The sequence below is a fragment of the Vespa velutina genome, chromosome 11 (assembly GCF_912470025.1).
Source record: "Vespa velutina chromosome 11, iVesVel2.1, whole genome shotgun sequence".
NCBI lineage: Eukaryota > Metazoa > Arthropoda > Insecta > Hymenoptera > Vespidae > Vespa > Vespa velutina.
The window spans coordinates 1662450-1679949 of record NC_062198.1 but is presented as its reverse complement, the minus strand read 5'-3'; the positions used below and the strand labels follow the sequence as shown (position 1 = coordinate 1679949).

Below are 17500 nucleotides of genomic sequence, written 5' to 3'. Positions count from 1 at the left end.
ATTTTATGATTATCGATATATCATTTTATTATTATTTTCAAAACTTCAAGTAAACGATCCGTGCACAATTATATTTTTTAAATTCTCGCTTTTTTGTTTGTCGTTTCTTTTTTTTTTTTTATTTTTGTTTGTTTGTTTGTTTTGTCGTATCGAATGATCTCGGAAATAAATCCGAATCTCTTGAAGGTTAACTTTACATTTTTGTCCTTCGTAAATAATGAGAATTATAAACAAACAAATATAAATAATAAATAAAGAAAAAGAAAGAAAGAAGGAAGGAAGGAACAAAAAAAGATTCTTTGTCTTTTCTTTTTTCTTTTCGGACCTTGCGAAATATTTTGCTTTTATTAAAGAACAAAAATAATATTAATTATTATTATTTTTATTACATGATTATTATGTAACGCAATGAAGTAATTTACAAATTATAAACTCGATATTAACACGTTGCCGCAAATAATGGGACTATATATATATAGCCGTCCTATTTTTAGCAATATTTAGACAAATAATTGCCTACAGCCGTCTTGTATATAACGACTGACGTTCAACTTCATATGGTAAAAAAAAAAAAAGAAAAAAAAAAAAAAAAAAAAAAAAAAAAAAAAAAAAAAAAAAAAAAAAAAATGTGTTTCTGTGCACGATTGTCAAATTAAAATTGTGCGGAAACGTGTTTATCATTGATCCTAGGTCACATTTACACACAAGACACACATCCGAAAATCTTCTCCAGTATAATCTGTAGTCGTTTAACGTAACGGACATCTTAACCTCAAAATCTTACTTTGTAGTCTTTTGTCGAAATTATCTTCGTCGCTTTTTTTTTTTTTTTTTTTTTTTTTTTTATCGTTCAATCTCATTCAGATTATTTTGAATAATCTTTGTCAAAGAAATTATTAACTCTTATTTTCAACGATATAATGATCAGTTATTAATTAAAATATTAATACATAATAATGATAAATTCGTTTAGAAATTTTTAAAAGTCATTGGTTATTCATTGTAAATATTCATAGAATATAAATAAATGTAAATATGATCAAATCGGGAATTCCTGAATCCTGATATATAAGTCTACGATTATAACGATTCATGTTATTTTAAACGAATCCATTAAGGATGATATGTTTTTCAGAGGTGTAAGTTCAGAAATTTATATTGCGTATCTCTCTCTCCCCTTCCCCCACTCCCCTGTCTCTCTCTGTCTCTGTCTGTCTGTCTCTCTCTCTCTCTCTCTTACTCGCTCACTCACTCACTCTTTCAGTTTCATTGAACAGTGTTTCTATTATAACGTGAAGTGTAATATTTATTCTCAATAAATTATATAATAAATAAATAAATATATATGTATATTTTAGAATATTATAGTGTGTATATGTGTGCGCGTGCGCGTGCGATCGTCAATTATTTTTTTTTACTATTAACAATTGTATTTATATATAATTAACATTATATATAAATATTATATATATATATATATATAGTAAATATTTTAAAATATCCTTCACGTTTTATTTAGATTTAAAAAAAAAAAATAAATGAATGAACTAAAATAAAATAAAATAAAATAAAAGGAGGGCGAAAAAAAAAGTAAAGAAAGAAACAGAAAACGAAAGGAATCATTGTGAAAATAAAAAGTTATTTGGAATAAATCTGTATTATTAGGTTGGAAACTATGAAACGGGCGTTGAATGAAAATAAATAACTAAACAAAAACGCCCGTTTCATAGTTTCCAACATAATAGTTCGACCGAATTCATTAACTAACCATGACTTGTTTAAGACGTGCATAAAAGAAGAAACGTATATTAGATTCATATCTCTCTCTCTCTCTCTCTCTCTCTCTCTCTCTCTCTCTCTCTCTCTCTCTCTCTCTCTAATTGATATATATATATATTTGATATTACATATATATATATATATATATATATATATATATATATCATTCTACTTATATATAGAAATTTTGAAATGAAATAAGAGAGAAGAACGAACTAAACGAAATATAAGAGATCATTGTAAATTGCGAACAAATCTATGTTAGCTCAGGTCGAATTCATTAACGATATGTTTTCGAGATATGCATTAGAGAAAAAACACGCATATATTGCTTATACATATAATATATTCCTCCTTCTCTTCTCTTCCCTCCCTCTCTCTCTCTCTGTCTCTCTCTCGAACCTATTTATCTATCTAACTATTTCTGTATCTTCTCCTCTCCTCTCCTGCCTCTCTCATCTTCATCAAACATTTATCATATTACTGCCTATGTTACATTTTCTTCGATCGTATATTGCTTGCAGTATGCAAGCATCGTGTTCTTCTCTTTATTTTTTTTCATCCATAGTTATTATTGTTGTTATTCTCATCAGCATATTTGTCGCCTTCGTCTTCGTTTCTCAACGATAACAAGAATATTGAGAATGTCGAAGTTGATAGATAAAAATTAATATCGATATCATTCTTAAGGAAATATTGAAAAAATAACAAATTTTCAAATAATTGAAAATTAAAAGAAAAGAAGAAAATTTCTAAACGGAATCTTATCATGTTTTTATGTTATTGAATTATTTTTTTTAAATATGTTTTGTTCGCTCTCTCTCTCTCTCTCTCTCTCTCTCTCTCTCTCTCTCTTTTTTTCTCTTCCTCTCTGTCTCTTCGACATATTTAAGATTTTCTTGAATGATGAAGTCACTTTCATGAAGTAGATTCACGAGAACGCATCTTGAAAGTAGGTAAGTCGAAAGCGCGTCTTACAGATACATGCATATGTATGTATATATATATATGTATATTTGTAAATCATAAAACTATGTTTGCTATGTAAAATTTTTAGTCATTAGACTGTAAAGTTTGTTTTTCTTCAATAAAAATGATTATTTCACACGATTTGAAAAAAAAAAACAAGAAATAATAATAATAATATTAATAATATTAACAATAATAATAATAATAATATTATTATTATTATTATTATTATTATTTTCATCATTATCATTATTATTATTATTTCAACGGTATCCTAATCTAAATTGTAATTGAATGAGTAATTATGTCGTATTTTTTATTTCATTCAATCGTCTTACACGTGTGAAAGAGAAAAATAGATAATATTAATGTCGTGATTATTATCTCGTTTTTTTGATGGGAAATAGATTAGAAACGAGCATCAATTCAATTTTAAAAAATGGAAACAATTGTACATGGGTATAGCACGTAAACCCAATGTACAATTAACTGTTTTTTTTTTGTTTCTCTCTTTTCTTTTTTTTAACGTAAATATAAATATAAATATAAAAGACAAAGAGTTTTTTATTTTTTATTAATTATTAAATAATAATAGTAATAAAAATTTTTTGGTAATTCATGAAGTTGTAAACTCTGAAGTTATCGGCTAGTTATTTTGGATCTCTCTCTCTCTCTCTCTCTCTTTCTCATTCTGTCTGTGTGTGTGTGTGTGTGTGTGTGTGTGTGTGCGCGTGCGCGCGTGCGCGCGTGCAGATGCTTAGGTGAATGTCTTAAGCTGCTTTTAATGATGAAATTTCTGGGCAAGAATATTCACTAGAGAAGATTAATATACTGTTAATAAAAACTTCTATCTGAATAACATATTCTTTAAAATATGTATGTCGGATTTATTTTTCTTTTTTCTTTTTCTTTTCTTTTCTTTTTTCTTTTTTTTTTTTTTTCTTCTGATGGAACATGATTTTGTTGCTTTCACGAGTGTTAAAAAAAAGCAGGTCAAGGTAAATTTCAGCTTCCATAAATTTCTCCTATTGTGAATCATTATGGGGGAGGGGGGATCGTCTCTCGAATTTCATATTTGCTGTTAGCCCATTTATTACTGTTTATTAATAAGATATTCACTTTAATATTTTAATAGCAATATCGAATGTATGTATGCAATTAGTTAATAGATTTCTTTAAAAAACGTTGTAGTTTAAACGTTCATTTAATATTTCGAGATTATTCTCGTAAAATAAAAAACTAAATATTTGATGAAATTTTTAATTTGACAATATAACGACGTTATTACGAAATACATACAAAATTACTTTTTTTTTTTTTCTTTTTTCTTTTTTCTTTTTTTTTTTTTTATGTTAAAATTAAATCTCTTGTAACGATGATCTTCGAAAAAAATTCTCATATTTACATTTGTAGTAATCGTAAAAAAGAAAAGTGAAGGGTATTTTAAATCCGTCCACGATTTGTCTCATAACTTTTGTACAAACGAAAGAATTTCAAGTTCTATTAAAAAAAATTAATAAATAAAAATATAAAAATAATTATCGATATTACTAGCTAAAAATATGTATCTTTGTTATATCAAAATTATTCGAAGAAAACATTTCTCTGAACAAATTTCATTCTATAATAAAAATTAATTGAGCCATCTATATGTATAGTACTTAAAAGTTTCAGCTGATTAATCTGTTATATATTGAACGTTGTCGCGAAAATTAAAAATGCAAAAATGAATCTATAAAAAGCCATCCAAAGAACGTTTTATCATAAATTTTCTTGAGAAGAAAAGAAAAAAAGGAAATAAAACTTCAGAATTAAAAAGAAAAAAAAAGCAAAAAAAAAAAAAATAATCGCGAAAGATATAAAAATTCATGAAACGTTGCATCCCAACAACAAAGACAGCGAGAGAGAGAGAGAGAGAGAGAGAGACAGGCAGACAGACAGACAGACAGGTAGGCAGATAGACAGAGATAAAGAGAGAAGAATATCCTGTTTGAATCTTAGAAGCTCTCTTCTCACTGTATATACTCATGCTTCTACTACTTTCTAAAAAAGTCTCGACGTCATAGAAACGAGAATTACTTTGGGTCATTGGCGTTGCTAAGCGTACATACTTTAGCAGCAGCTTTACGTAACTCTATCGTTGAATGTTCATTCAAAATGTTCTCTGGTAGATCAAGGAAAAGGAAATTGAGTGATTGATGATCAAAGAAAAACAATATTGAAGACATCGTGGATAACGATAAAAGGAAATTAAAATGAACGAAAAAGAAACAAAAATAAGATCCATGAAAAAGATATTGATGTTCTATTTTTAGATAAAAGATTTTATTGAATTAAATAAGAGATAGAGAGAAGAGAAATAGAAAGAGGAATAAAAAAAAGAAAAAAGATATATATATATATATATATATATATGCACATAATATAAAGTATATAATAAATTATAATATAAAATATATTATATATATATATATTATATATAAACATATGTATATAGAAAAATATTTTAAAGAGATACGCATGTTTGTGCATGTATATATATAAACAATAAATTAATTAATATTATTAATATTATATGTATATAATAATAATGTTATATTGTTTCTATTAACATTTATATATACATTAACATTTATTATATATATATAATAAATTTTAATAAGAGGGAGAGATAGAAAGAGAGGGGGGGGGGAGAATATATATATTAAGAAAAAAGATAAAGGAGAGAGGGGGAGATGAATAATGACACTAATAACGAATATAAAATCTTCGTTCTGTATAATTTATTTTTGTATGTAGTAACGAATAAGAAGCAAAAAAAAATAAAAAGAAAAGAAAGAAAGAAAAAGCACGCCTCTTGCATAATGAGAGATTCTTAGCTAACATATTACGGTCACGCCTGCTTCCTTTAGGCGTATCATCTGTCTCTCTCATCATCTTTTCTTCACTCTACTGACTTCTCTATTTTTGTTCCACACGCAATTCTTATTCCTTTCAACGCAATACACGTGAAATCATATTTCATGGGTCGTATCATTTGCGAATAGTATTATTATCTTCACACCTCTTTTGTCTATATATATATGTATAATATATATATATATATATATATATATATATATATATATATATATAGACAGGTACAGGATGACTCATTTAAAATTTTATCTTTGGTAAAGTGAAATCATTTTTTTTATGACGATACTTGTTTTTAGAAGGGGGAAAAAAAATAAGTAAAAAAACGTGAGAGATAAAATATATCATCATACAGAGAGATAAAATATATCATCATTTAAATACATTCATTTTAATTTACATAGACGTCATAGTGCAAATTAGAGAACTATTTTTTTTTCTTTTTTAATCAAATAAATATAAATAAATTGCATAAATATGTTGTGCTTGTGTGTGTGTGTGTGTGTGTGTACTGTCATGCTTAAACAAATCTTATTTACATGATATATTCTATATGTAAAAATTTTTGTATATATTTATATTATTTATGTGGTTTTGTGTGTGTGTAACATAGTGATTTTTTATTGTAATAGAAATGTTAATGAAAAAAAAAAAAATTTATATCAACTATTAAGATGAACATTAAAATCCCCCTCGAAAATAATAACAAAATTATATTATTAATATATACATATTTGCCTATATATATATATATATATACTTACAAATTGAAATTTTTTACACATTACACATACATTTATATAAAATGATATTGTGTAGTGAAATGATAATTATAAATGGTAGTAGTTATCTTTTTCGTATCAATCTATACATGCTTTCTGTAGTATAATTTTCAAAATTTTATGATATATAATGAATTTCAATGATGCGTTATAATTAAAAAAAAAAAAAAATATCGTTTAATTACGTTATTTCATAAAAAAATTTCCTTAAGTGGTTTTATATTACACACATGATATATCACATATATAATATGTAAACGTATGATTTCAATAAAAACATTCCATTGATATTAGCATATTAAAAATTATTAATGTATATTTTAAGTATATGCATATACATATGTGTGCATAATTGTGTGTGCATATACATCTCTATATGCAAGTATATATCTCAACGATAAGAGGAGGAAAAAAGAAGAGAGAAAAAAAACTAGTTAGATTATGTTCGACTCACGTATAATATATTAGAAATAATGACGTGAAAATAATAAGAAAATATCAATTAAATCGTTTCTCACAATTAATCATGCAACAATAATTAAGTATTACGATAAGAAGACTGAAATGTTATACTCAAGAAGATTGAAGTTTAAAATCGATTGATTTTATTCTAATCCATTCCTATTAATAATCATTCAACCATTTTAGCATTTAACAATATCATTTTTAATGATATTTTTCTTTTTCATCACTTATAAAAAAAGAAATTATCTCATAATATAATTTAAACTCTTCATTTTAACTCGCTCAAATCTTCCTTCAATTTTTTAATCATTATAATAATAAAATAATTGTCATTATAATTATCTAAACTAATAATAATAATAATAATAATAGTAATAATAGTAATAATAGTAATAATAATAATGATAACGCAAATGACTATGATATTGCGTTACATTCCGAGACGATGATAATACTAGCTAGTTTTTATCGTTGAGAAAAAAAAAATAAAATAAAAATGAAATGACAAATGTCGTTTGAAAATAAGTACGATTCGTTGGTGCAGAAACATGATAGTACTACGTGTACACGGGGACGAGCTGATGTTTGGCAGCGGTGGCAGCGTTATGGCACATACACCTCGAATTCCGCAAATGGAAATGATGAAAGTTCATATTCCGTTCACCTTCAAACTTCACGAAAGCTTCAAGAGTACCTATGCCGGTAAGTTATTCTCATTCTTTTCCTTTTTCCTTTTTTGTCTTTTTTATTTGTTTTTTTATTATTTTTTTTATTTTTTTTAAACGTTTATTCTTTTTTTCAATATATATATATATATATATATATATATATTTTATTCAACACAGAATAATTTTTTTACCTTCGTTCAACCCTGTAACGATCAACGATGTATTAATCGTCCAACGAACAACGATTTATTTCATATCTCAACTAATACGATCTTTCATTCTATATTTTTATCTTATTATTCTTTTTTTTTTTATCTTTTCTTAATTCCTTTTTTTTTATTTTATTTTATTTTACTTTATTTTATTCTAAATTTTTTTTTTTTTTTATGTCTCAGCGCATTTAATTATTTTAATTAATTGACTAATTAATTAAAGTAATTTTTATCTTTTTTCATCTTTCTCTCTCTCTCTCTCTCTCTCTCTCTCTCTCTCTCTCTCTCCTTCGTCTCATCTTGAAGTTTTATTCCATCTCTATCTCTATTTTAATTGATTCGTACTTTTGTCTTATTTTTGTTCTTCTATCTCCTCTTTACTTCGTCTTCTTTTGTCTTTCGTTTTATTTACATTTTATTCTTTTTTATTTTTTATTATTTCCTTTTTTTTTCATTTTCATCTCCATCCATTTATTCTTATCTGTTGCCTGATTTTTTTTTCGTCTCTTATAGTCGCAGTTTTTCATTTATTTATTTATTTTTTTTTTTTTTTTTTTTTTCTATCTTTTATCTTCATCTCGCGTCAAGCTTCGTTCATTCATTGTCCTGAATTTTCATCTATATTTTCGATCATTCTCTTAAAATCACATTTCATCTATTATTTTCATCTCGTAATCAAATATCTTTTCATCTATCTTCTTTGTCGACTTTTATCTCATGTTTTTATTTCCTTTTTTTTTTTTCCATTCTTTCTTCCTTTTTCTTCTCCCACTTTCCATTCACTTTCATCCATATATTTTCATGATAGAGTCTATCATGAGATATACATATTTTTATTTTAACGTTTCCATATCTATTCATATTTTCGTCATCATCAACCTTTCATCACATTTCACAAGCGTACTTTTCATCAGATTTCCTTTATCTTTCGTCATTCTCTTTTGTATTTTTTTTTTTTTTTTTTTCTCTTATGCATGTAAGTTCTCTTTAAGTTATTTCATCCGATTTCACCTTCATGAGAAGCAGCCACCAAAATAAGACAGAACGCATTATATTGTGTAATGTTTTTGGATCACGGTATTGTGCCACGATTAAAATTATTAACATTAATGTCTGCTTAGAAAAATAGAGAGAGAGAGAGAGAGAGAGAGAGAGAGAGAGAGAGAGAGAGAAGATTCAAGATTTCTCTCTCTCTTTTTCTCTCTCTTTTCCTAAAACTTTGACAACAATTCATGATTATGTAACGAATCAGCTTCTTAAATATATTGTTATACGTGTATATATATATATATGTATGTTTGTTTGTATGTATGTATGTATGTATATATGTATATTATTTGGGTAATGGTTATACATCAACTTCGTTCTTGGCAAACTTATTCTATTATTTTAATAGCAACTTATTATTAGCCTCGACTCGTTTTCTTTATTATTTTTTTTTTCTTCTTTTTTCTTTCCTTCTTTTCTTTTTTTATTGTGAAACAACAATCAGAAATCATCAAGCAAATATGGAGATAAATATATATATTATTTTTGTTAGATTATATAATTTCATAAACGTTAAAATTCATTGTGCATTCGAAAATTATAACACGTTAATGTTTAATAATGTTTAAAAATATTTAATACATATAGTAATATATTACAAATGTAAAAAGTGTTATTTGTTCGTGAAATTTGAAAGAAAATAGGGAAAGTTATAATAATATAATTTTTCTATAATTTAATAACTGATACATACATATATATATATATATATATATATATATATATATATATATATATATATAAATATATATATATTTCTTTTTGGAGAAAATAATATAATGTTTAATAATGTTCAATGATTAATATAATATTTGTAACAATTTAGTTTTTTCCATATTTACTAAAAGAATTATGTTAATTTATAAATTTACAATTATTTAGAATTTGATGTTTTTTTAATAGTTGGTACATATATTTTTTTTCATAAACATTTGTGAACATGATAATTAATGAATAATAATTTGATGAAAAAAAAAATATATATATATAATAGAACGTAACATATATATTATGTTCAAGTCATTTATTTTAATTATAGAGAAAAATTTGGCGAAGGAATTACGCGATAATTATTTGTTTTAATATAAAGTAGATAGCTAGTTTATTTTATTTTTCCTAAGGATATTCTAGAAACAACAAATTATAACAATTTTTGCTTTAATATTAATCAAATAGATCGTATCATATATTTTTATTTTTTTAAGAATTTCTAATCAAATAAATTATGATAATTTCCAGTTTCATGCTTGCTAAATAGCCAATGTAATAATCAGTATTTTGTAAAATTTCTACAGAACCAGAAATCGTGTAATGGAAAAAGAAAAGAAAACAAAAATAAAGAAGAAAACAAGTTTAAAATAAATAATCCTATGCGATATATCATAACAACATATATTCTCTATTAAAATTTTATTAAAAAAAGGAAATGAAATTTTTTGTAAAAACAAAAAAAAAAGAAAAGAAAAAAATTATTGATAATTATATACAAATAAATAAACAAAAAAAATCCAATAATTGCTTTATTAATTTTGCCATTTTCAATGTTTCAAGGACAAAGAGTATAAAAAAATATTACAATGTAACATATGATGTAACACGATGTATACTCCTCCACTTGATTCGTAATTAATATTCATTAAAAAAAAGAAAGAAAAATATAAAATAATTTTCCTTATATATATATATATATATATATATATGTATTTATAATATAAAAAAAAAAGAAGAAGAGAAAAAGAAAGAAAAATAAGAAGTAAAAAGAAAAGAAAAACGAACAAAAAGAAAAACAAAACGAATGAAAAGAAAAAGATTATTAAACGTTCATTTATGTCAACGATATCATAATAATACATAACAGCAAATATTATCGTAAAAGTAACAATAATCGTTTATCCACCGTTTCTTTGTTGTTGGATCGTCTTTCGCTTCCGTAAAGTGCATTATGTAAAGCCGGAAAGATATCTAATTAATGTCTCGATCGTTCATACGATTTAATGAAAACACTATGACACGCGCCTTTACGTTACGTAAATGTCAACGATGTCGTTCTCCATTTCCCTCTCTTTCCCACCCTTTCTCTTTTTCTTCATATGAGTATCTTGATTAGAGAAAATGGAAAAAAAAAAAGTAACATTATATCGACGTATTTATTATTTTGCAGAATTTTTTTCCTTTTTTCTTGTTCTCTTTTTACCTTTTTCCCCCTTTTTAATAATGAGATAGGATAAAGAGGAAAATAAAAAAGAATATTGTGAGATAATAAACAGGACGGTGTAATCTTTTGTTTTTTTTTTTTCTTTTTTTCCCCCTTTAAGTAATTAGAAAAAAAACAAGGAGTAAAGAGGGAAAAACAATATAAAACAAAAAAAACAAAAAAACAAAAAACGGACAAAATAATAAACACATAATATGTTTTTATTAACGCATAATGTGTTAATAAAAACATATGTGTTTTTTCCCTCCCCTTTAAATAATTAGAAAAAATAAGGAATAACGAGGAAAAAATGATAGAAAGCAAAAAGAAAAAAAAAAAAAAAAAAAAAAAAAAAAAAAAAAAAAAAAAAAGAAATTATAAAATAATAAGCACGATGACATATGTGATCTTTTTTGGTTTCTTTTTTTTCCTCCTGTCTTTTATCATCATAATTTTCTATTTCCCTTTAAATAATTAAAAAGAATGGAGGAAGAAAAAAGACATAGATTTTAATAAGTACGATGACATATGTGATGTTTTTTGTTTTCTTATTTTTTTCTCTTTAAATAATTACAAGACAATTATGAGGAATAACAAGGAAGAAGTAAAAGAAAGCGAAAAGAAAGGACATTATGAAATAATAATCACGATAATGTTGGCCTTTTTTGCATGCGTTTTCTTTTCTTCTTTCCTTTAAATAATAAAAACAAAAAAAAAATAGGGGAAAAGAAGGAAAGAAAATAGGACATTATAAAATAATAAGCACAATGATGTATTGGTCTCTTTTGTTTCTCTCTCTCTCTCTCTCTCTCTCTCTCTCTCTCTCTCTCTTTTCTTCTTTCTTTTAAATAATCAGAAAAGGTAAAGAGGAAGCAAAAAAAGAATATTATAAAATAATAAGCTGGATGATGTGTGCGTGGTGGGTTTTTTTTATCTTCCCTGGAAACAAATGATCGAAATTTTTATCAGAATAAATGTGTAAAAGTCATGTAGAGAGAGAGAGAGAGAGAGAGAGAGAGAGAGAGAGAGAGACAGAGATTAATTGATATAATGTAATAGAATTTTTATTCATGACTTTAGCATAATCATCTTGGAAATAAATTTCTATTGGTCGTCGAAAAGGATATATCTAAGGATAAAATTTTGTTTAAAAACGAAACAATTATGTTAATATATTCTATCATTGCATTGTATCTCCAATGTGTATAAGTTTCAATATTACGAGTCAATTATTTGTTTTTTTCCCCGTTCTTTTATCTTACGTATATATTAGATTTTATAATGGTGTACGTCGAAAAGAAAAAAAAAAAAATTATGATGTAATAATCATAATTATTACAGGAAAAAGAATAAAACGTTCTCATTTCAATAGTTAAAAAATTTTAACGAACTGTATCCGTACAGATATTATTTAAACGCTTATTATCGTTAAAAAAAAAAAACGCCCTTCTTTTATTTATTATATTATCGTAAACATTTTCTTATATTCATTATATTATCGTATGAATATAAAAACATACATTCAAATCGTAACGTTTGCTTGATCAATAAAAAATAGACATAAGTTGAACTGATCGATTTTTTCTTTTTTTTTTTTTTCTTTTTTTTCTTTTTTCTTTTTTTTTTTTTTCGAAATAATGTAAGTCATTGTTTTCAAGAAAAAGAAAAAGAAAAAGAAAAAAAAAGAAGAATCTTTCGAAATCGATATATGCTATGTATATCTTTGAAAATTCAATGATACGAGACATGCTTGTATGCTTATGTTATCGATTTTTACGTAAAAAAATTTAAAACATCTGATTCTACATTATATTTTAAATATTATATACATACAAAAATTCTTCTCCGAAAGAAAACAATTAGGCACTCTTTAATTTACAATTCTTTGTTTCCTTCGACCAGAGATATTTTACCTCGTAGAGTTAACGAGAAAATAAAAAACAAACCGTATAATTATTATGGAATATAAAAGAAATTTGCAGAAGAAATTAAGTATTGTTTTCCTTTTGCGCTAGAATATTATTTTATAGAAAAAAAAAGAAAAAAAAATTATATATATATATATATTATAAAAGGATCATTTAAAGTACTTTAATGTAAAAAGAAAAAGGAAGTTATCTTTTACATTTTGAAAATTTTCCAATATTACGATAACACGAATGTTGAGTAAAGAATTTCTCGACAAGCCCTATTTATTACAGTTTTTACATACAGAAAAGAAGAAGAAAAACAGATATACATGGACATTTTCAAAGTGTTAGTAATATAATTTAAAAAGAAAAAAAAAACAAAAAAAAAAAAAAAGAATAAAAAAAAAATCAGAAGGTTATACCTGTTAATAATTATATAGAAAATTAAACAATACGAGTACAGGCAGGTTTATCCATAATTCGAGCGAGATAATCGAGTAAACGAAGAAAAAGAACAGAGAGAAAGAAACAGAGACAGAAAAAAGGCAGAGAAAGAAAGAGAACCTATTCGTTCGAAAGAATCGAACATTGACACACAAAATACTGGCAGCCGAGGTCGAACCGAGGAGATTACTTTTCCACTCGATCGCGAACGAACGAACGAACGAAAGCAAGTAACGACATAACCTTATTTCATCTCCACCCGACTTCAAATGATTTCGACATCCTTCGGAAGTGTCAAGGCTGAGAATCGTTGTAGGAGTATCTGCAAAGATTTGTTCTCTCTCTCTCTCTCCCTCTCTCTCTCTCTCTCTCTCTCTCTCTCTCTCTCTCTCTCTCTCTCTCTTTCCCCCCCCCCCCCTCTCTCTCTCTTCCTTTTTCTCTTTCTCTCTTTCTCTCTCTCTCCCCCTTTTTCTCTTTCTTTCTTTTTCTGATTCCAATATGGCGGCTATCGCGTGACCGTATATCGGCCTTGTCTTAGTCAGTATTGAAATTTTCCGAAGCTGCTTTTTCTAGAAAGAGAGAGAGATAGAGAAGAAGGGAAACAGTTTTTATTATACCAAAGGAAAAAAAGTCGAGACTATAAAAGTTACTTTAAAATGGATAAGAAGAAAAAGTGATAATTCGTTCTGACGACGAAAAGTAAAAATAAAAATTCGAAAGATTTCTTTTTTTTTTTTTTTTTTTTTTTTTTTTTTTTTATCCGAATGAATAAAAACAAGGAACTATATAAAACATGAGCATAGTAGCCTTGTCCTCCTTGGTCGGTATCACAAAATTTTCCGAAGATTTTTTTTTACACATACTCATTTACATACGTATGTGTACACGTGTACTCACACTCAAGAGGCGATAGTTTTTTTTTATTTTGCCATATTTATAAAGGCTGTCGGAACAAGAAAAAAATGTGAGGTAAACGAGAAAGGAAAAAAGAAAGAAATTTATTTCAAAAGTAATCATGCATATGAAAGGAAATAATTTCAAGACTTTATAATTTAAATGTACTATATCCGAATGCCTAACAAATCGAACAAAACATAAAATAAATCGTTTTAACGAAAAATGAAATGACAAGATAGTACGACTAATAATAGAAAAACAGATTGTAGTCTAACATTCTTCATTTTTAATTCTAATTTAATCCGTAGAAAAATAGAAAGAAAAAAAAAAGCGAAAAAAATTCTAATTGAAATTTGGAAATTAATAGAGTTAAGGAGTAAGATTTTAACATAAATTAGTATGACACGAATGACGTATTATATATATATATATATAAGAGGGGAGAGAGAGAGAATCATCAACCTATAAAATTGACTATATATCTATGTATGTATATAAAACATATTTATGCAAATAAAACATATATATATATATATATATATATATATATATAAAATCCGTCTTTCAAGATGAAATCAAATTCCTCAAATTTGCCTACGTGACTGACTAGCCGTAGAGCCATTCAAGGTCTTCGCGAAAGAGATCCCAACCTCGCTATCTCCATTTATATAGATCACATATGACGTATGTATGTGTATGTGGATGTGCGTGATCGTATATACACACACACATACATACACCCATTAGATGACTTTTCCGTGAGAAAAATTTTACTGATATTCTCTCTCTCTCTTTCTCTCTCTCTCTCTCTCTCTCTCTCTCTCTCTCTCTCTCTCTCTCTCTCACTTTATTTCTTCACTTTTGTATATTTCTATCTCTCTTCCCCTTTGAAACATGACTAAACATATTATAGCTTAACAATGAACGTCATATTCCCAAAACCATATTGTTATTGTATACTAGCTTATCTATCAGTTTAAAGTCGAAAAATGTAAAAAGGAATAAAATAAAGAAAGATAACAGAAAAAAGAAAGCCTCTCGTTTCCATTCAATCGATTTCTTTTCAATATGGATGAGAAGCACTGAATGTTATTATCTAAATATCTCGCGATACATGGCACGTGGCCTTACGTATGTATGAATCATTTAACGCATGTTAGCAAGCAAGCAACCAGCTAACCTATCGAATTTTAAAGTATCTTATATTAACCTTACCTCCTTTTTTTTTTTTTTTTTTAACATAATCGATTTTTTTATTGATATTTCTTTGTATTATATCATTAAAAAGTCATTTTTATGTTAATCATTATATTTCGTATTATTTCGTTCCAGCTCTTTTGTAAATGGATTCTTTTTCCTTTTTCTTAATTCTTTTTTGTTTTTTTTTCTTTTTGATCTATTTCTCTCTCTCTCTCTCTCTCTCTCTCTCTCTCTCTCTATCGAAAATCTCTATTTTCTATAGAAGATACCTACATCTTTGACAGAGAGAGAGAGAGAGAGAGAGAGAGAGAGAGAGAGAGAGAGAGAGAGAGAGAGAGAGAGAGAGAGAGAGAGAGAGAGAGAGAGAGAGAACTCATTTCTGAGTATCTACGCAAAACTAGCACTCCCAATGTGACATATATGTATATGTCGTATGTAGGTTGATATGTTCATATGTATACATGTATGTATATTTCAAAGTGCATTCACTTTGACGATAATAAAATGTTCAAACAAAAGTGAGAAACGTTTACCGATTGGTAACATAGCTAAGATTCTAATATTAATATGTATATATAGATGTGTATGTGTGTATGTGTATGTGTAACAGCTATATATATGTATAATATATATATATATATATATATATATATATATATGTAACAGTAAAATCTGACTAGTTTTATTTTCGTATTGATTAAACCAGGTATACCTTGAATAAAAGTAAATGGATACAGTTAACTTTTGAAAAGAGAAAGATACAGTTAGTTTCTAAAGAATCTCTGAACGAGAGAGAGAGAGAGAGAGAGAGAGAGAGAGAGAGAGAGAGAGAGAGAGAGAGAGAGAGAACGAAGAGAAAAAGAGAAGGAAGGATACGATGGTGAGAGAGAGAGAGAGAGAGAGAGAGAGAGAGAGAGAGAGAGAGAGAAATAGAACGAAGAGAAAAAGAGAAGGAAGGATACGATGGTGAGAGAGAGAGAGAGAGAGAGAGAGAGAGAGAGAGAGAGAGAGAGGGGAGAGGAGAGGAGAGGAGAGAAACAAAAACTTGTCGAAAGAAGCTATCGAAATTCGCCTGACGATTATATAATGATATTTAATAATCGACCGTTAAATATCCATTTGTTATGTTTTATATACCGTATAGAATAAAGTGTAACTCCGAAGATGAAAAAGAAAGAGAAAGGGAGAGAGAAAGATATATATATATATATATATATATTTACGAGTTATATATATATATATAACTCGTAAAACGTTAGTTACTTTATTTGACTGACATATTGCGTTGACTATCCATTTTCTTACTGTGCATTACGTCATATACGGTGTACCAAACCATATTAACGATAATATACGTGTATGCATTCGTTTGCTAGCCATAAACTTATGTCATTATTTTCTCGCCGCCATAGAACCGGCAGACACCATTGTACGACCTTGACGATGTTGTCGCCACCATCGATGCCGGCGTATTTTTCATAACGAAAAATTGGCGCGACATTCAAATTGTAAAAGTAACATTTAAATTTCTTTTATGATATTATTGTATATGATATATAGTAATAACTTACTTTATATATTTGTATTATTTTCTTTTTCTTTCTTTATTTCTTAATTTTTTGAAAATACTATTTTATTTTATCTTATTTTATTTTTATATTCGTAATTAAGTTTTGTTTTTTTTCCCCCCTTTTTAATATCAAGGCCTTATGCTCGTAGACTCGTATGTGCAAATATTGGAATTTCGTAGAATAAATATTTATGATCGTATTTCCTTTTCTTTTTCTTTTTTTTCTCTCATTTTATCTGTCTCTCTCTCTCCCCCCCCTCTCTCTCTGTCTCACTCTCTCTCCGTCTCTTTCTCTCTCTCACATTTAACATTTAATCATATCGACTTTAGCATAATATTCCAGTAGTTGTGCATTAATTCTGATCTGGTTTCAAATGTCATTTCGACAAATTCAATTTTCTACGAACTAACTCGTATTCCAACTAATTACAAAAATCTAATTTGTCT

General features: G+C 26.5%; 1 protein-coding gene across 11 annotated transcripts in view; it reads left to right on the top strand.

Annotated features, from left to right (window-relative positions):
• The window catches only part of LOC124952818 (cell growth regulator with RING finger domain protein 1-like), a 32716-nt gene that overhangs the window by 3051 nt on the left and 12165 nt on the right, over positions 1-17500 (top strand). For all 11 annotated transcript variants that reach the window (XM_047503279.1, XM_047503270.1, XM_047503280.1 and 8 more), the window contains one exon: positions 7456-7613. In XM_047503279.1, coding sequence (XP_047359235.1) covers positions 7456-7613 — 158 coding nt within the window. The remainder of the gene's footprint in view (positions 1-7455; positions 7614-17500) is intronic.